Below are 21,553 nucleotides of genomic sequence, written 5' to 3' on the forward strand. Positions count from 1 at the left end.
ACCAATTTAATACATGAAAGACAAAAGTTTAAAGGTTGTTTGTTGATTTGAAGTTGACTTTTTCCCAGTATTTTTCAGTATATTAAATATAATTTAGCATAAATGTCTGTGGTTTCCATGGCCTCTTTTAATAGAAGGCTCTCTGTGTAGATAAAGTTTATTTCTAGGGACCAAGTTTATTTATGTCCCACCTCATAGGACACAGATTGACATTAAAAGACTAGATGACAAACACACCCCACAAGCACACACTCTTACAGACTATGAGATGAAAATAGAAAACCTAATTATCAAAAGATACAGGTAGAGGAGATGAAAGTGACAGTCTCTGGGCACCAGGACTGGGAGACAGGGAGAGGTGAGGCTACTGTACTAGCAGTACTAACACTATGGAGTTCATCAGTGAATCGATGTAATTAATGGCACTGGAGTTTTTAAACCAGAGCACAGGTATTGCTATGATACAATAAAACTAAATTTGATAAACAAATCAACCAAAACCAGTTGCTAAGCATCTACTATATGTAAAACACTGTGCTGAGGGAGTCAGGGAGGGCCCAAACATAAATCAGAATGTAAAATTAGATCATTTTTAGTTTCCTTATAGTTCTAAAATTGATAATTCTATCTATACTAGCTCATCTTTAAAAGCATACATTTAAAGAACAGAGATAAAAATCAACAGAAAAAATATTTATAACATTTACTCTAGATTGAATTTCTTTCTTTTAAAAAACACTTACACCTATGAAGTACTCTCTTACTTAAAATGTAAAGATGGTCCATTTTCCCAAGTCTTCTTTGTTATCATGGAAATAAAATTTCGATTGAGAAAAACATATAAACAAAACTAGCCACAATATCAACTACTATTACCTTAGAGCTACAGCATGAACAACCACTATGCTATCTCTATATCCTGCCTCCTGCAAACTGAACAAAACAATGCACTTCTACAGAACTCGAGCTAGACAGCAACACTTTTGTGGGGAGAAGAAAGCAATTTTTACTTTTTTGTAAACTCTTTTGGTGTCAAAGTTAAAAGCTGTAACATGTTATAACATTTTTTTTACTTCCTTCAGGAGGGAATCATTTACAAAACTACATTCCTTTTATAGTCTTTAATTATTCAGTTAGAAAACTTGTTGCTTAATATGCAAATCTCAAACTGAGGGAGGGAGGAAACGAAGCTCAACAAACACAACAAAATAAAGTTGCTCTGCTATGTTGAGGCTGCCAGGCTTTTTGTTACTCTACTTGGAAGTAAATGTGACTTGTCTGTAAAGAGTGCTGCTTCAGCAGTTCCAAATGAATTTCAAGCCTGTGTTCCATATTTTCTCTTTTGTAAGTTTAATGTATTCAGTAACACTGAACTGACAATTTAAATAACTACATTTTTGAACAAACGAAGCATTGATGTTAATGTATGAAAATGGTCCAAACCCCTGGGAGTCCTGGTTCCCACCATTGTTTATTCTGACAACAGGATATAATTGCTTACTTACTTGGCAGCAAATTTAACCATCTGCTTGCTCGCATGGTCTCCCACTGCCACAAGAGCCTGGACATTAAACTGCTGCTGACGTAGGACTAAGAAACACTGCTTTCCTGAATAAGACAGAAAGAACACAAGCGTACTAAGGACATGTTACTTCACATCTTACGAAGAAGGAAAATGCTTCTCTACTTTAAAATTGGGCCAAAATTTACTATACTCATCAGTGTATACTATACACACGTGTATCTGGTTTCTACAGCCAAAACACTCAAACTACTCAAATGACAAGCTTTAAAGAGATTCACCTTCCTACTATGAGTAACAAAAAATGCTTTTAACATGTTTGTTATGAGAACATAGGCAAATCACTAATTTGAAAAAAATATTATAAATCAAGAAAATTATTGTCATTGCATTGATTTATTAAACAAATTTCAAGTAACTTCAGATCAATTTCAACGTTTATTCAACAGCTAATACATTCTACAGGCAAAGGCACTGTGCTAACCACCGTGGGAGCTTCAATGATACCATCACAAAAGTACTAATAGAGTGCTTAGTAACAAGAACACAAGCATTCTATGGGGACGGTCCATTTTACCTCCTAGCAAAGTACATTTTAAAGAGCATTTAGAATGACAGGCTAGTTTCTTTCATGTTCTATTTTCCTCATTTTTCCTTTATCATCTTTCTAATAATCCTTCATCCTTTATAACAGTTCCACTTTTTTTTTTTCACTTCAAGTGACTGACTTTGTCTATAAAAGATCATTCTCTTTATGCCCTATAACCAGTTTTATTTTTACATATTCTGGGCCTCTTGATTTCCCCTCTTTTCATAAGGAACTGTCATTCCTTACTCTTAACTTTTTGAAAAATATTATTCATAACAGATTTCAGTCACTATGTATCCTTGTGACATCCCTTTCCTCCAAACTAGATCCTTTCAAAGTCCCAGATCAAGTTTTGGGAAACTATTTCCTCATAAAACAAGTGAAATCTTTTCAAGACCACTTTTCTCATCAGACTATCTTGCAAAACATCAAAAGAAGATTTTGGTTTTGAGAATTATCTTTTATACTGAGAATTAGTCAAACAAAAAGGCAAGCAGACTTATAGTTATTACTTTCAACATACACTATTTTAAGTGCAAGTCGTACAGCAATCATGAGTTAAAAAAACACAGACATAATCTATGGACTCCCAAGTCATATATGATTGATGTACTTTTACCACTAAATAGACATTTTCTCTTTCCTTTGGAGTATGAGCCAGTCACAAAGTAAAATCTTAAAAAAGAAAGTTAGATGTACTGAACAAATTCAAAGGAATTTTAAGATACTGAAAGGACAACGATTGTTATGATAGAGAAATCTGCAGATGGATCCAAATGACATTATCCCAGGAACTACTGAAACCACAGCCAGATTATTAACTGACTTAGAACAGAATGTTAGTGTGACATGGAAGGTAACGTGCAGGTTTTAGTTGAGTACTTTAGCTGCTCTGAAAGTGCAGACAGAGGCAGAGACCTAGCTGCACTACAAAGCCATCCTGTGACGAACTCCAACGCTATACAGACAACTCAGAGAGAATGGAGAATTTAGAGGACTTACCAAGGGCGAGCACAGGAAAACGTCTCTGGATCGGCACTAGGGGGTAACGTTAGTGTAAGGGTTTGGTCAAGAGTAAAAGCTTTGAAATCAAAAAGACCTAGGATCATATCCTATCACTTCCTGTGAAGCAGCCTGTGGGAAAATTAGTAAACTACTTAATGCCTCAGTTCTTCATCTGTAAAGTGGAGAAAATAACAGTATATTACTATGGGGTTTTCTGCTATAATCTCAAGGATTACATAAGTAACATGTTTAAAGTTGTGACAATCAATTAATGTTAACTATGAATTAATGTTATTAATTAATGTTAATTATTATCATTAATAGCACCACTGCCACTGGATACTTATTTGAGGATTGATTACCATTCCTATTTCACAGCTGTATTACTTTGTGCAAAAACTATGCCGGGTGCTAAGAACACAGAGTAAATATTTGTTAGGCACTCATGATAGACTATTACATGAAAAAAAGTGATAAAACCATATATATTGTATAAACCCAATTTTGTTTGTGTAAGAAGTATATTAAAATTGATTGTGTAGGAAAAAACCCACCAAAAGGTGAAACTGATTGTATAGGAAAAAAACACCATAATGTGGCCATTAACAGATGGTGAAATTATAGGAAATTATTCTGTTCTTCGTATTTTCCTGTATTTTCTGAACTTTCTACAATAAGCATGTACTACTTTGCTAATCAGAAAAAATAATTTTTAAGAGAACAATACAGTCAGAGAGGTAGTTGTAGAAGAAGGGTAAGGATTAAAAGGAAGTCCTGGCCATGTTCAAGATTCAACACAAGCAGTAAGTAGAACCTGGGAAGTTCTGAGAGGCGAAATATAGAAGCAAATGCACTCCCTAAGATTTGACATGCCTGCTAGGGAAAAGAAATCATGAAATTGATGGTCATGGTTGACATGAAGAATGTTGACTATTCTCTTTTAATGTTTAATGTGTTTATTGTACGTAATTCTAAAAATTAAACCTCTTATTTTAAAAAAGTCAACAGAGGGGCCACCTGGTGGCATAGTGGTTAAGTTTGCCCACTCTGCTTCAGTGGCCCTGGGTTCATAGGTTTGAACCCTGGGCACGGACCTACATACTGTTCATCAAGCCATGCTGTGGCAGCATCCCACATACAAAACAGAGGAAGAATGGCAACAGATGTTAGCTCAGGGCCAATCTTCCTCATCATAAAAAAAAAGCTAACAGATGGGAGGAAGGGAATGAATTAGTGAGACAAGTACCATGAGCATACTATGTTATAAACCTACAGTAAGTAAAAATATACCAGCACAAAAACAAATCAATGAAGTATAAGAACTGAGAACAGACTCTATTGGAGAAAAGAGATTCTAATTCTAGATGGAATTCAAGAGATTAAAAAAAAAACCCAAAATAAAAAACTGAGTAAAAAATGAAACAATATTAAACTACAGAATAGAGGAGGAGAGACCTTTCTAAGTTTAAAAAATACAGAACGTCTATATACAAAAAATTAAAAGAAAACACTGGGAAAAAATATTTGCTGAATGACATATAACCTATATGAGTTAATATCTTTAATGCATAAAGATCTTAAAGGTTTATGAGTAAAGAACACTGAGATCACAATAGATAAATGGGCAATGGACCAGAATAGATAACTTGAAAGAAAAAGAAAAAGACACTAGTAAGGAAAAAAATGTTACTGGAAACGAAAGTAACGCAAGTTAAAGCAAACAATGACACATTGTTTACATCTTAAAGTACCAAAGATTTAAAAATATATACTATTATCCAACGCTTGGGAGAATTAAGTGAAAAATGTTCCTCTATTAACTTGCTGATGGTAAGGTAAACTTGCACATGCTTTTAGAGAACAATTTAGCAATGGGCATTAAAAGGCTTAAAAATGTTCTCTTTGACTTAAATACATTTCTTACAATTTATGTTATGGAAATTAAGTATGGAAGAAGTCTTAGTGACAAAGACGTTCACAACAGTATCAATCACCTACAAGAACTGAAGTTCTCTTGTCACTTACTTCATACTTATGTCGTCTTCCCTCGTGGAACAGGTCTACCTGTGACTCTAATGCTATAGTTCTCAAGTTTTCTGTGTTCAAAGCACTTTCGAACACTAGACCCTTGATGGTTCACTCAAAAAGAGTTTTAAAAGACAAAAAACAAAACAAAACACAATTGGTAGTGGTTTCCTGGTAATAGAACTGTCCGCTCAGACCCCTAACAAGTACTTTTGAGACCATGTTCTTGCCAGGTGTTAGTAAACAAAACTCTTCTTTCTTCGGCTCTGGTTGGTGACACACTGCGCTGCATGATCTGCTTGCTTCAGTGTTTTGCAAGGCACTAGCTTACAGACACTGGTGAGTGATAACAAGGAGCAGTGTGTATGACCCCTTTTACATAAATTTAAAAAACAAAGGACATACACATGCTTGTAAACGCATTTTTTTCCCTGTAAAAATACACAAGAAACAACAGTGGTTATTTTGGGGGGAAGAGACCGTGAGGGCATAGAGGGGCTAGAATTTTGAGACTTCTATTTTTCATTTTACATCTTTCTGTACTACTGGAATTCTTATTTTTGCTATATCCATATGTTATTTTTTATTCTAAGAAGAAAATATGTAATTTCTCAGTTTAGCAAAAAGTCCTCAGTGCATAAGCTGGTATAGGAAATTTATAGGACAGATTAATCAACTGCTAAATATTACTCATCTTTCTTCTTGGAACTCTCCAACCAGGAGACAGTTTATAGAAAGGAAAAGAAAGTCAGTGTTCAAAACAAAAAATGAATGAATTCACTATTTTTAGCTATTTGAAATTTAAGTCCTTAACAGTTAAAAGTTTGTGTTGCATTTTGTTTCTTAACTTTTTAGAAGTGGTTTCTTTCTTAAATTTACACAAGAGTACTGTTTTAGAAAAATGTAAAGTTGGAAACTTTCTTTTATAGCACCAGGTGCAATTTTTATTTCCAAGCTGAAGAACAAACATGGTAGGTAGTCAGGACAAAAGGTTTTTTTACTCTCATGTCCTTATGTTGATGGCTCAGTGATGAAGGGGGCTTTTGTGGGAGAACTAGGTTATCAAAGATGTGAGGCAATCTTATGTTTTCATCTCTTCCTACTCTCTTTTGGCTTGCCAAGCTCCTGAATTCATTATTTAGATAATGTACCCCAACTTCCTAGTAACCAACATTAACATTTTCCTTCAGCATTTATGTTAATCTATTAGGGACTAAAACAGCAAAGATCTAAAGGTTTTGAAGTACTTTCCATTTATTTCTCCTGAAATATTTTTGCATGGGTATACGCTGAAGTTCTGACCTTTGGTATTAAAAATCCTAAACTATTTGACTTTAAAATAAACTAGCTATTTTGGAAGTATAAGAATTTAGGAAGAATAGCATGGAAAGGAAATTATTTTGTGCCAATGACTTCCATGTAGTATGTATAAAATTTGAAAGGAACCACACATATTTCAATTACTCTTTCAATATGCAGACTTAGCTCATAAGGTTTCACAATCGAAAGACACTAATCATAAGCATATCATTAAGAGTTAAAAATTTCTCCTTACTCCTATATAAAACACTTGATTTAGGGATGTCATACATAAACCTACTATAAGAAACCTGATCTTAATTTTTAAAAATGTCTCAGACACTGTCCTTAATTTAAGGAAAAAGTACACAGATATTTGCTATACAGCCTTTTTTTTTTGCATAACAGGATTCTAGTTGTCATACTTTTGACACTACGATTTCGACACTTCCATTTCCTTATGCATGTTTTTGCAGAGTTTTGCTCTACTTGAAATTGCTAGCGTGGGTTGTTTTTCCAAGTCCAGTTTTAAAGTGTCACTACTTCTGGAGTTGAAGTCCATGAACGATTCCAAATAAGTCACATTTATTGACCTAATTTTTCCTATGTAAGACATAGGAAGAAAGGAGTAGCAGCAATCAGGGTTTTGCAAATTCAAAGCACAAGATTTCATTAACTTTTTTGTAATCTACTTCGGCAGAAATCAAAAACACTGACAATCCTTACTGGCAAGGATATGGACAAAGTGGCACTGTCACATATTTGTGGGAGTATAACTGAGTACAGCTTTTTGGGAGGGTTCTCTGGTAGAATCTATTAAATATTTGCATACCCTCCAAGCCAGCAATGTCACTTTTAGATATCTATCTTGGATATACTGCCTTATGTAGATCTATAACTAGTATCATGGAAGGATCTGCATGAAACACTGTTAACTGAAAATAAAAAAGTTATTGAACATGTAAAATATTTTATCTATAGAAAATAAGACAAATTAAAACTTACACACATAAAACAAAAAACTGTATGTACATATGTATGTGTGTGTGTTGCATATGTGCATTTAAAGAAATTTTTGGAAAGACTGCACAAATTATTAAGCATTAATATCAAAGATTGGGGCAGAGAACAGGCAGTAGAGAAGAAAAAAGGGAATACTATTTCTGTATTCTTTGAAAAATTCATGTGAAAATAATAGATTACTTGGGTAACTTACAGCTTAAACACACACACATAATCTTAAAAACAAAATAGGATTTTCCAATTAAAAATTATGAAAACCAAATTAATGCAAAATTCCAAAAAACATACTATTGAAACTTAACCTAGTCCTACACTAAAAGAATAGCACCCATACCTTTGCCAAATTCAGTTTATTCCAAGAACCCAAAAATGGCTCAACATTAAGAAATCCATTATTGTAAATCATTACAATTACACATAGTTGATTTTTGTTATTTGTGTTATATTCTATAAAGTCACCAGCAACAATGAATTAGCTAATATTATACCAGTGCTCCTGGGAAAAATGCAGGGTTAGGTTCCTGTGAGCCTCTGGTCACAATATTTTCATTAGTCCATCAATATATAACCTTGCTTTGTGTGTGTTTCTGTTTAAAGGCAACTTATTTAATATACATTGTTGATTCATTAACACTGAACTCATGGCCAACAGCAGTATAACTCATGCTTGAACAAAGCTTATCCAACACACATATTTTCTCTTTAAGGCATATTATAGTTTTCTTGCACTTAGGAACACTAGAAAACACCTCAGCTCTGTGCCTGGAAGACATTTTAAACAGCCAAATCACCAACAAAAAGCACAAAACTGTGAAGAACACAGCATTAAACAGATTGTGAAAAGGATACTTGTTTATAAGAGCTAATACAAGATGGCAGAGCTTTGCTGTGTTTGACCTCAGCTGGGAATGTGTGCATTGGGCAACTCAAACTTTTTGCTACTCTGCACACGCATATGTCTGGTATGTCTGAATGACAGTGAAAGTACAAGTACAGTCGTGTGCCACATAATGTTTCAGTCAACAAAACTGCATATATAATGGTGGTCCATAAGATTATAATGGAGCCAAAAAATTCCTGTCGCCTAGTGACACTGTCGCAAGAGAAAAGGAAACTGCAGGAGAAAAAAACGAAGAAGAACCCCCAAGAAAATTCACAGTGAAGGGTTTAGCAGAAGCTTTTGCAGACCCCAACAAGCTCTTTAAAAAGTTTAAAAACATGGATCACAATATCAAAAGATTTTCATTAATAGGAATGTTCATGGTGCATCTGCTTACAAGCGAATCCATGATAAAAAAAAGAAACAAACCAAGCAAACCACCATGGACATATTTCTGAAAAGAGTGACACCCCCACGAGAGCCTCAGGCAGGGTCCTTCAGGAGGTATTCCAGAAGAAGGCATTGCTATCACGGATGACAGTTTCATGCGTGTTCCTGCTCCTGAAGACCTTTCAGTGGGACAAGATGTGGAGGTGGAAGACAGTGATATTGATGATCCTGACCCTGTGCAGGCCTGGGCTAATGTGTGTGTGTGTGTGTGTCTTAGCTTAAAAAAAAAAAAAAGTTTAAAAAGTAAAAAAAATTTAAAAATTTTAAAAGTAGAAAAAAGCTTATAGAATAATGAAAGAAAATATTTTTGTACAGCTGTACACTGTGTATTTTAAGCTAAGTGTTATTACCAAATAGTCAAAAAGCTAAAAAAATTTATAAAGTAAAAAAGTTACAGTTAGCTACAGTTATTACTGAAGAAAGAAAAACTTGTTTTTAAATAAATTTAGCGTAGACTAAGTATACAGTGTTTACAAAGTCTACAGCAGTGCACAGGGACGTCCTAGGCCTTCACATTCACTCACCACTCACTGGCTCACCCAGAGCAACTTCCAGTCCTACAAGCTCCTTTCATGGTAAGTGCTCTGTATAGGTGTACCATTTTTTTCTCTTTTATGCCATATTTTTACCGTGCCTTTTCTATGTTTAGACACACAAATACTTACCACTGTGTTACAACGGCCCACAGTATTCAGTACAGAAACATGCTGTACAGGGTTGTAGCCTAGGAGCAACAGGCTATCCCATACATTTTAGCAACCAGGTGAATTTACAAATATACAATCCATGAATAATGAGGATCAACTGTATTTTTAGTTTTTTATTATATGGAAAATTTCAAACAAACACAAAAGCAGAGAGAATAGTATAATGAACCTCTCAATCCACTCAACACAATTATATTTTGAGGGAAAAAAATTGCTGGAAAAAGCTCTGATAAAATTTAACATCAATTCTTGGTAACAGAAAACTTGGACTAGAAGAAAGCTTCTTTTAATCTACTTTTTAAATTTTAGCACTGTTGTCTAGTGACATTTTATGCAGAACACCTAAAGTCATAAAATAACTCATCAGGAGTAAGATAAACATTTGAAAGAAAGGGACGAAATGATCCTTTCTTATAAATGATACCAATGTCTACCTATAATCCCCAGGTATTTCAATAATTATCAACTCTTGCTGTTCTTGTTTTAGCTTTACCCCAATCCACTAATCCCTCAAACCCTGTACAACTTTGAAGCAAACCCCAGCCACATTACTTCATTTGTACATAATTCAGTATGGATACCTAAGAAATAAGATCTTCTTAAAAATAATGTTACATTTCTATTATCTCAATGAAAAGAAATGAACAATTTTTTAACATCAAATATCCAGTAAATATTTAAATTCCCAACAGTCTCAGGTGTACCCTTTTTTTCTGTATATTTAAACTAGGATCCAAATAAGTGACTGGTTGAGAGATACTGTAAGTCCATTTTAATCTACAGGTTCCCCCTCCCTTTTCAATTTATTTGTTGAAGAGACCAGGTTATTTCTGCCCAGTAGTCTTCTATAATCTAGATTTTACTGACTGCATCCCCATTGTCATAACGTGCTCCTTTTTCTGCTGTTTTTCCTCTAACTTGGTAGTTAGATCTAAAGGCTTAATGAGATTCAGGTACAATTTTTTTGGGCAAGACTATTTTATTGGGTGGTATTCTTTCAGGAAGAGACATAAAATATTTTTGATGGTCTCTCTACTGTGTCGTTAGCAATCACTGATGATCAATGCCTAGATAACTTACTAGGGCAAAATGGTGATGTTCTAACATTCTTTTTGATTTTATTAGCTGGAATACTTCTCCAGAGACACTTCCCCACATCTACCATTTGATTAGCCAGTGATATACAATTCATACAGAAATGATACTTTCATTTACTTGTTCAAAATAATGAGCTTATCCCATTGGCGACCAACTGGGTCTTCCATTTGTTTGCCTTACCATTATTATAAACTTATGGATTTAAACATATCTGATGCGTCTCAATTCACTGCAGTTATCCTTACTGATACTCAGGGTGTTCCATTTTTGGGATGGGTGTAAAGGGAAGTACTCTTGGTTCAGACTTACATGTAGCAGGCACTCTATCTTTTAATTTGCTAAATAACTATGTTTAGGAAACAAAGTGCCTAGTTTGAACAGAACAAAGGCTCCCAGTCTAACGGGAGAAAGAAAAATAAATTAAGGATTACAATACGTTGTGACTACCTATTGGTAGAATAAATGGCCCAATCTTTCAGGAAGGCAAAAAAGTTAAAACTCTATCAGTATTCTCCTCAAAGTCCATCAGTATTTATCTATTTGGGGGGAGGATATTGGAAGAATAGACAAACTCTTACTAGTAGTAATCCAGAGAGAGATATGTATAAAACGTTGGAATTTTAAAAATAATGGGCCTATATAATTCTATAAGTATTTTCAAACACAATGTAAGAAATGCTACAACATAGAATGTATTAAATACCATAGAAGCAATAACTGTGCCAGGGAGACGGTGTCTTAGAAAGCTTCTGGATTCTGTTCGTATTCCACCAACGACTACGAGAAGTTGGGCAAGGAGCTTTACCATTCTGAGCCTCAGTCTCCTCATTTATAAAGTGGAACAGCAATGTCGGTTCTGCCTACTTCACAAATTTGTAGGAATGATCAAATGTGAAAATGTTTGTGAAAAGTATAAAGTTACAAATGAATACAAGGGTCATTAATATTTTTAGACAATTCTGAATACTAGGCAAGGACAATTTTCCATAAGGAACTGAGGTTTGTCTAAACTACCCTAATCGTTCTTCTCTATTGTTAATGCTAAATTCTTAGTACTGTCCAATAGAATTTCTACAACAATAAAAAGATTCCGTATTTGTGCTGTCTGTCCAATACGGGAGCAGCTAGCCACTATGGCTATTAAGCTCTCAAAATCCAGTTAGGGACGGAGCTATTCAATTTTAATTTAAATTTTAATAGCTACATGTAGCCAGTGGCTGCTGGACTGGACAACCCAGTCTTACAGCCTTCTCTCTCTCCCACCTCTCTATCTAAATATTAGAATATTAACAAATGAAAAGCTTCTCAAAAACATTATTCTTTCAAACTACTAAACTTTTGAGAGATGTAAAAAAGTACCTTAAAGTACCAGAAAAGTACCTTAAAGTCTTAAACTGCATCTTAGTCTTTAAGGTCAAATTATTTTTAAGGATATCTTATAAGAACCTAAAACCATATTAACCACAGACTAATACTTTACAGTGATTTAAGAAAGAAAACAGGCGTTTCTGTTTTGTTTTTAAAGATTTACTTTGGTCTGTGAGGAATCTGCAAAACAAAAACTTCAGAGTCCTTATCCAAAGGGCTTTAATCATTAAATCAATCCTACCTTTAGCTCTGCTTGTATGAACTCTTGCACGCACCCAAACAACTTCATCAGCTTTTTTTACTGTCAAGTTGCTAACTCGAACCAAAACTCGATCTGCAGCAAATAAGGGAAAAATTTTGTAACTAATAATTTACAAAAAGATCATAATTATTTTGGTTTGATAGCTAGCATAAGTACTTGCTATTATCTTAAATAATTTTCAGTCTCTGACAATACCTTCTTTTCTATCACCCTCCATGTGCAATTTGCCTCAAGTTTTGTGAATTGTACTTTCTAAATGTATCTCTAAAATCTATCCAACTCTCTTTCATCTTCATTGCCACCATACCAAACCAAAGTACTATCATCTCTTGCCTAAACTACAGCAATAGCTTTCTAACTGGCAATCCCCTGATCCCCTAATTCAGTCTACATGGGACTCAGAGTTTCAAAATGTAAATCTGCTGAACACTTCAATGACCTATAAGGTCAAATACAGCCTGTCTTCAGCTGCCTTTGCCTAAGTGGACATGGTATTTTTGCTTGCCTGCCATAGTAGGTAAGTCAGCTAGCCACAGGGTAGGATTCTCTGCTAGGCCTGGAGAGTCATAGTATTCCATTCCCCAGGACAAAGTGACTGCTCCAGGGAAGGGCATGTCACTCAAACTGAGCTAATCAAAGTCCTCCTCTGGGACATAATAATATTGAGATACTAGAAATGAAGCTCTCTTCCCTGGGGTTGCTGACTTGAGATGGTGTAAGCCCATGGCTACAGCCACCACCTTTCCTACTACCTGAGTTTGTAGGATGAGAGAATGAAGCAAATAACCTAAAGGAAGCAGAGCCAAGAAGTGGAGACACAAAGCCCTGAAGATGCTGCTTGAGCCTCTAGATCCAATCATGCCTTACGCCATTTCACACTTTGTTTCCTATAGTTATATGAGCCAATAAATTTCCCCTTTGGCTGTAAGTGAGCCCCAACAATTATTCCCCCCAATACTAATAACAAAGTATTATATCCATATTGGGTCCCCCAAACAGCAAAACTGTAACAAAACAACTATTATATGAAGGTAGTGATATGAGGCATTCATGATCCAGAAATCATTTCGTTATCATTTTAAATATGTAATAATTTTAATATCAGAGAAAATAACAAGTATTAATTAAAAACATAGTAATAAACATGACATCACAACATCAAGAGTAATGAAAGATCTCTATTCTCAAAGATTATGTGGCCTAATTGTAACCAAATCTGTCCATATCACATGCAACAAAACCTAGTTACTACAATACTAAAAATACCTTTGAGTGTGATATTATAATGAAATCAGATTATATTTTACCTGCTATGTCTAAATGTATTTATAATTTGTCTCTTGAAGCAAAGATGCATCTTAGAGAGAATATGATGTACAGGAAAATACCATGGTTCTCATTGCCAAAAGGAAAGAGAATGAATGAAGAATTTTTAAGCCAATGGGCATCACAAGAGAATTTCTGCCAAACACTGCCAATGGATCTTAGAGTTAAGCCAACTTCCAAGTCTGCTGTGTAAACTCAGGCAAGACAAAGTGTGAAGAGACAAGACAGACAAAGCAGCATAAAATTTTAAAAGACAGATTTGAAAATGCCAAGACTGAAAAAGCAAATGACTTACTAACTAGGAATCAAAACACAAAACCAAATGAAACGGAACATAAATCTAAGAGTAGACTTATAAATAAATGTCATAATAACGGTAATTTTACTATTACTTTGGAAAAGAAAGAGTAATGGCCCTTCTTTCAGGTGGCATTCTAATTAGCATAGAGGTTCTCAACCTTTAACATATCCACATGTACTTGGGGCACGCGTCACACTCCCACCAATATGACTGACTGAGGCAGTGATCAATGGCAGTAGGGTTTCAGTTCGAAAAACTACTGTCTCCTCCACACTTGTAGGTCACTAGCATTAGAATAAAGGAATTTGCAGAAATAGAAGCAGATGGCAAAAGAAACTTTATGTTGAGTAAAGCATTAGAATTTTAGCAGAATAAAACCAAAAGCAGAATTTTACTGTTATGTTACTATAATCAGAGTACACACATAGTTTATCTTTCCCTCTGGTGGGGAGAGCTGGTGAATAGAAGACAGTGGTCTGGATTTGCCAGCCAAACGGTAACAGTAATTATGGCAGTGAGTGATTGGGGCGTACGTAAGAGAATGAAACGTCAGTGAGCTTCTTTGTGTTAGAGCTCAAGGAACTACACTTCAGGAAGACACCTAAGCTGGAAAAAAGTCTCAAATGACCCCTCCTGCTTGTCCTGGCAGGGAAATGTCATCTTCTATATCATATTGCTTGTATCCTATTTTATACTCAACTATTTCACTTCATCTTTATCTTTTGGAAATGGTCTATTTTTAGCAAACTATTTTAGTCTTTATTTTTCACACTTTTCCAACAAAGTTGAGAAGGAAAAGTAATTTTGTGATCATGAAATAAATTGAATCCAAAATAACGATAAAATGGACCTGGAGGTCTATCATAGCCAAAACATAAAATTCATAGGCAGGCCTCTAAATTAGAAGTACTTAGTAGTTCCAATGCACCTCAACTTAAAGGTCTAATTTAGGGTGTCCACCAAAATAAAAATGTCTGTTAAATAGTTGAGTAAGATAAATCTGTTGAAATTATACATAAAAAATAGAAATAAAAGGCAAATATTTACAAATAGAAAAACCTACAGGTTTGAGAGAAATAATTAATATGTGACAAGTCAACTTCGAAGGAATTTAATAAAGTCAAGGGTGAAAAGGATATAGCTTCATAAAGCACGCAAAAAGGTAGCATATGATGAAGGCAGTTATTATTAACCATTCTTTTATCTCCTAGGCCAGAGTTAACATCTTAGTTAAATCTTTTACCTAATCACATAGGAATATCTTTTTAACATAACTTACCGTTTAAAATATACTTATTTAACGTATCTTCTTCCTTTTCTAGATTAAGGACCCTAAACTGACAATGTTTATTTAGAGTTATGGCATCTGCTTCGGTTATTAACGTCATTTAAGCTTTTCAGAGTTATGCCTTTAGTTACGCCAACCTTGCTTAAAACTTCATGAAGAGTTTTCCTGGAATTAGAAAGGAAAAAAGAACCTTATTTATTATCACATAACTACTAACCTGGTTTTTCCTGTGATTGTATCATTGAAGATACTCCGTATCTTTCTTTAGCAAAATCCTGCAAAAAAATGTTTTTGCATTATGATTTTTTATTTAAACACTAATGGCACAGTAAACACAAAAATACAAGTAATAGATATAAAAATGAATTCATTGCAACTTTCAGGACCACGTCATTAACTCAGAAAGACGGTAGTTTTAAAGTGGGGAAATGTGTCCTGTCATTTACACACGTTCTCTGTAGAAAAAGGATAAGCACTCAGTTTCTGGTTAGTTTTGAAGATCACCACTCCTGGACGGATATACCATACATAATAGCACTCTCAGAAAAAAATTAACGCACATGTACAACACATCTCAACTACCTTCTTCAAAAAGGATATTAAACTACTTCAAAGCAGGGATATAAATTTCCTCCATGAAGGGAGTAGGATGAAGTACCACAGTTTTATTAACTTCCTATTACAGGAAGAGATGTTCAAAGAGAAGCAACGTTTCTGGGTAAGCTTTCTGAGCACCAGATGTTCACAGTTTTTAGAAATTGGAGATGTTGGATATAAGCTAACTACAACTTTCCTTTTGTAAAACACGATAAAAAAATTCACCAGCTTCCTGTCTCTAAAAACCAGCCTCAGCATACCAGGTTGCAAGTGGTTCAACACTGACAGTATCAAATTTCTTGTTAGAGATTTAAAGTCTGGAACAGGAAAGAGGGGACCTAGTGTCCAGACTATTATTAACAAACTATACTTACTAAATAGCTAAGTGGCCTTTTACTTTAATCTCCCTTTACCTCTAAAATGATCTCTTATGAACCTTCTAGCTATAAAGTGACGTTAACACTGCCACAATGTCTACCTTATATCTAGCCATTGTGTTTACACCTCACTTATCACTTGGGTACTAATACACCCAAGTGATATCTTGTATCTAGACCTTCGCTATTTGCAAGGGGTCACTGCTATATATTTATCAGATCAAGAATACATAAAAATAATTTTTTTAGGGCCAGCCCTGTGGCCGGGTGGTTAAGGTCGTGCGCTCTGCTTCGGTGGCCCAGGGTTTTGCTGGCTAAGATCCTGGGCACGGACACGGCACCACTCATCAGGCCACGGTGAGGCGGCATCCCACATGCCACAACTGGAAGGACCCACAACTAAAATATACAACTATGTATTGGGGGGGATTTGGGGAGCAAAAGCAGCAAAAAAAAAAAAAAAAAAAAGATTGGCAACAGTTGTTAGCTCAGGTGCCAATCTTTAAAAAAAAAGATAACTTTTTTAGATTTTACCAAGGAACTTTAAGGTGTTTTGACACAATTAGTTTCTATCACTCTACAGCTATCTCTTGGAATCCTCCCCTTTAGATATGGATTTGATCTGTTTATACCAAAATAACCGACAACACATTAAGGTGCTTACTGAGCTATTTTTTTGTGTTTTTTTTGCCAATGAAAAAAAAATACACCTTAAAGATAAAGATAACCCCAGCCCTAGTAGAAAGGTAAGTCACACAATGTAGCATGAGAAAGCATAAGCAGTTACACTGTGTGAACAGAAAAAAAAAGGGGTCATTTATTAATACTGATCATGTATCAACAACCCTTATTCCATCTCATATTCTTCTGATAACCCATTCCTCACGTAGCCTATCACAAATTCATAATTCCGCAATAGAAAAACAGCCCGGTAGAGATTAAGGCTCAATTTTACTACAGCACACAACTTGTAGGATGGTTTCAAACTTTCTTTCCTGAAAAGCACTTAAGGACCAGTGGGTGTTATGAATTACCCACATGATTTTGGGTCACTTCATCTCAGATGCATCCTCTGCAGACTTCCCTATCTACCTCACTGGGTCACTGAGAGAAAGGAAATAATGACAAGCGTTCTTTAAAGGTGTCACATGGAAAACGATCATGAAACATACTAGCAGATCGTTTTACGAAGTACTGTCACTCTTTGCAAATAGGAACAGGAGGGCTGAGCAAAAATCCATTACTCGTGGACGCTAAAATTTTCCGGGTAGCATGGCGGATTACGTGAGGGACGTGCCTAACCCAGGGAGGCTTAAGTGTGACCCCGCCACTCCCACTTTCGGGGCAGTTGACGCTTCACGTCCACCCCATCCCGGGGACACGCTTCTTGAAAGCCAGGCCTCCCAGGCGCCCCCGTGAGAAATGCGACGCGGACTGGGTCTGGCCACGTTGCTGGCGCAAGAGCCCTGGAGGCCCGGTGACGGCTCTCGGCGCCCAGACCCTAGGCCCGCGGCCTGCAGACCAAGCGCCGACAGGGACCCCCAGGCAGGGCCCCGCTCACCCTACGCCCTCCCTCAGCGCAGTCCGGCCCCGGGGTCTGTCCTCCCAGGCCCCGGGAAGGAGGAAACCCACTTCCGCCGCGTCCATGATCTCCCGCGGCTTCTCCTGACTCTTGCGGCTGGCGTCGGCGCTGGGCATCGGGACAACTGGACCGGGCAGCGGTCACCACCCTCCCTCGCAGGCTTCCGTAGGGCAGACCCAAGGGGCTTCTCCCTCCAGCACAGTCTCCGCCCTCCCGGAACTCCAGATACAGCACACGCGCTCGGACTCCGCGTGGAGGGTCAGCTCTGGAAAGATCGCGAGAACCGCAGCTCTCTCGAGATCCCGGAGCGGTGTAAGGAGGACTGCGGCGCGCCGCCGTCTCCTCCGCTTGCCCCGCCTCTGTGCTGTTCGCCGGGAGTTGGAGGGAATCCCCGGGACTTCGTTATAGTCTCCTGGGATTGGCTCTAAGGGGGCGGGGGCGGGGGCGGGGGCGGGGCTGCCGGTGTACCAGAGGGCGCGTGATGGAACTCCGTTGCTATTTAGCTGTATGCCAACTAGGACTTCTGCTCTGTTCTCTCTTCGTGTTTATCGAGCCCTCCTGGCTTTAACCGCAGGCTATTCGCTAAAACACCCACCCAAGCTCAGGCCTCGGCTTTTCAAACTTCCTTGGGCTTCCCGGCCCTCGCTTTCCCCAGCGGCGGTGTAGCTGCCTGGGATCATAGGAGACCTCTTCACAACCTGCTGCTCTGTGCATTGGGACACAGGAGAGCTGGGTTACAGGCATTTGGCGTACTAAGGTAGGATTGGGTACCGGTACCCAAGTGGTAAGTGACGTGTAAACACAATGGCAACCCCCCCCACACAGTTGCACCGGTTGCCTCGACCTGTTGCTTTGGTAGAGGCAGTGCATGGTGTTGGTTGTCCGATGGATCTCCCATCTCCAAAGGAATCTCCCCAGGTTAGCAGCTCAGTTAGCAGCTTTTTTAAAGAAAAAAATGTCATTCATAAGCCTTTCATCGCAGTTGAAAGTAATTTGGGGGCTTGGTTAAATACTATCTCCCTGTTAGACTTCTTTGCACTCCATGAAGTTTTAACGCTCTCTGTAGTGTCTTAGCCTGGCACAAAGTGGCACAGTTAATACTTGTTAAGGAGTGCAGGTAGACTCCAGTGCAGGTGAAGGGTTCTGGAGGCTACGTCGTTCAGGTCCTTGGATAAAATAGAAGAAAGACATGGTCCCTGCCCTTGTGTGTGAAGTAGAGGCAGGGGTGCTATGAAAGTTTCTTTGAGGGCATTCACCTCAGGCTTCCCCGAGGAAGCGATACTTCAGCTAAAATCTAAAGCAGGAATAGGAGTCAGCCAGGTGAAGAGGGGCCAAAAGAATATTCCAGGCAGAGGGGGTTAGGGAGAGAAAGATCATGGCTCAGTTTTCAATGTAGTGCATATGAGATGCATTTGAGACATTCAAGGGGAGATGTCCAGGTAACCACTGGCCTTGTGGGGTCTGGAGCATAGGAGAGAGGTCTGGGTTACAGGTCAAGATGAGTAAGACGCCAACAGGTAGGTAATTGAAGCCCTGGACTAGGGAAGAAAACGTTCCAAGAAGAGAGTGTTAACATTGTCAGCTGCTGCGTAGACCTCAAGTAAGATGATGAATGAAACATATTTGTTGAATTTGGCAACATAGAGGTCATTGGTGTTCTTAGTAAAGCCTGTTGATGGTAAAGTAAGGGAGTCAGAATGAGCTGAGAAGTGAGTGACAGTGAAGAAATGAGAATAAAAGTCATTTTAGTAAACCTTTATGTAGTGCTTACGGTGTGCCAAACGCAGTGGTCAGTGTTTTACATTTACTCGTTTAATTCTTACACCAGCATTATCAGAGAGAGAGAATGCTATCATCTTGTTTTACATATGGGGGAATTGGTACATAGAGAGGGGAAGTAATTTGCCCTTGGTCTCAGAGTCATTAAATGATGTATTTCAATTCAGGTAGTGTGGTGCCAGAATCCATGTTCTTAACTACTATACTTTGCTTTCTTTCCTGTCTTCAGGAGACAATGAGAAGACTGGATGTGAGGGGAAGGGAAAATGTAGATGGTAGCTAATGGGGAGCTTCTTTTAAGAGAGAGACTCGAATGCATTTAAAAACTGATGGGAAGGATCATGAAAAAGAAGATGAATATGCAAGACAGAGAAGGATTGAGAGATGGTGTAAGATTTTTTTTTTTTAATAAGGGAGAGATAAGGTTCAAAGAACAGGAGGTTGGACAAAGGGAAGTGGGAGAGTTCCTCTATCACAACTGGAGGAGAGGAGGCTAGGACAGTTGTAGTTGTTTGGTTTCAGGAAAATGAGAGAACTTCCATTTGATGACTTCTGTTTTCTGCAGAGAAAGCAGCTAAGTCATGAATGGTGGGGTTAGGGGTTCGAGGGAAGGGAGAAAAGAGAGATTGAGGAGAATGGAAAAGGTTAAAATAGTTCTAGAGGTGCTGTGGTATTTGGTATTATTTCTGGGCATAAAGGAGCCAGTTGGTATGGGATCATGAGTTGGTCATGGAAGTGAGACTCCTCCAGTAGCACATGGCTGGTCTGGTGCAGTCACATGGAGGCAAACAGTTGCTTCACTCAGTGTGAAGTTTTGGTGCTGATGCTGCTCAGCAGAAGGGAGCCCAAAATAGATCTGTCTTGAGTAGCCGTACATATGCTATACACATCAGGTGAATGAGAAGGAAATTTTTACGTGTAATTTGAAAGTCAAACCAACGTTGGGCAAATTAATTTATCCTTAAATCAGGATGGAGGAAAGGACAGAGGTTCAAATAGTTGATTGTGGTTATCCAGAGAGATAGGTCATGCTGAAATTTGAGGAGTAAAGTTTGAAGAAAAGGAGTAAGATTTTATTCCACATGTAATTGATCAATGATTATAAGCATCTACTTTATGCCAACCATTGTGCCAGGAAAAAAGCCTTGTGATTCTCCTAGAACAGAAGGGCATGAAAGGCCATCTCCCACTCTCTTCCCTATCTCCCCCAAGAGGCTGTCTGATGAGGTCTGGGACTGTCTGCCACCCCCTCCCACCAATGTAGCTGCACAATGTAAAATTGCGTAGCTGGAGTCTAGAAGTGGCTTCTCACCAACAAGGGTCCCGTAACTCACATTGCAGGCATCTGGCCCTTTTTGCTGTAGTGTCGTCCTTTTTGGTGTAGGACAAGGATCACGGGGAGCTGGCACCTTTGGCTTATTCTTTTCATTGTTGAAGTAAGTAACAAACCGTCTAAATCTAAAAGTGGCTTGTTATATCTTTACTGATGGAGTCAGTCGGGCTTGACCTTGGTCTTGCTTGTCTTGTGTGTTCCTGTCTGGCCAGGAGCCAGCGTGGGATTCTGCCAACTACCAAATGTGTCCATTCCAAACTGTACCTGTAGGGACCAGGAAAATGACTATGTGAAGGCCCCCATAGACCTATTCTAGGTGTTGTTGTTAAGAGGTTTGAAGCACAGTTGTGATTCCTGATCCTTTGTATGTGATTCTTTTTCCCTTGGAAAAAAGAAGGTTGTAGGATATCTATCTGCTAAGTAAGTTACTGCTAGTCCTTCTCTTTGTTCCTAATGCTCTGGAATTTCACAATGTGTACCATCCTATGAGTCTAAATTCACCATTGTGCTAGACACTCATGTTACTTTGTTCTGGGGCATTTTCTTGAAAAGTTTCTTTGATGATTCTCTCCCTTTCATTTTCTCTCTGCTCTCTTACTTAAATTCTGACTATTCAAATGTTGGCCTTTCTGAGGTGGTCTTCTAATTTTCTTATCATTTCCATTTTCCATCTCCTTGCCTTTTTGGACTGCTTTTGGGAGATTTCTTCAGCTTTATCTCCTAATCTTTCGTTTGAGATTTT

General features: G+C 37.6%; 1 protein-coding gene across 2 annotated transcripts in view; it reads right to left on the reverse strand.

The window, feature by feature from the left end:
- DARS1 (aspartyl-tRNA synthetase 1) overlaps positions 1-18,119 on the reverse strand; it is a 60,449-nt gene extending 42,330 nt beyond the window's left edge. Inside the window, exons 1-4 of one of the 2 annotated variants that reach the window (XM_014849527.3) lie at positions 17,750-18,119; positions 15,361-15,418; positions 12,208-12,300; positions 1,506-1,608 (exon numbers count right to left, since the gene is read on the reverse strand). In XM_014849527.3, the coding sequence (XP_014705013.1) occupies positions 1,506-1,608; positions 12,208-12,300; positions 15,361-15,418; positions 17,750-17,815 (320 nt within the window). In that variant the 5' untranslated portion in view covers positions 17,816-18,119. The remainder of the gene's footprint in view (positions 1-1,505; positions 1,609-12,207; positions 12,301-15,360; positions 15,419-17,749) is intronic. The other variant, XM_070507603.1, reaches the window with a different exon arrangement.
- Positions 18,120-21,553: the final 3,434 nt, after the last annotated feature.

Source organism: Equus asinus, chromosome 4, assembly GCF_041296235.1.
Source record: "Equus asinus isolate D_3611 breed Donkey chromosome 4, EquAss-T2T_v2, whole genome shotgun sequence".
Classification (NCBI taxonomy): domain Eukaryota; kingdom Metazoa; phylum Chordata; class Mammalia; order Perissodactyla; family Equidae; genus Equus; species Equus asinus.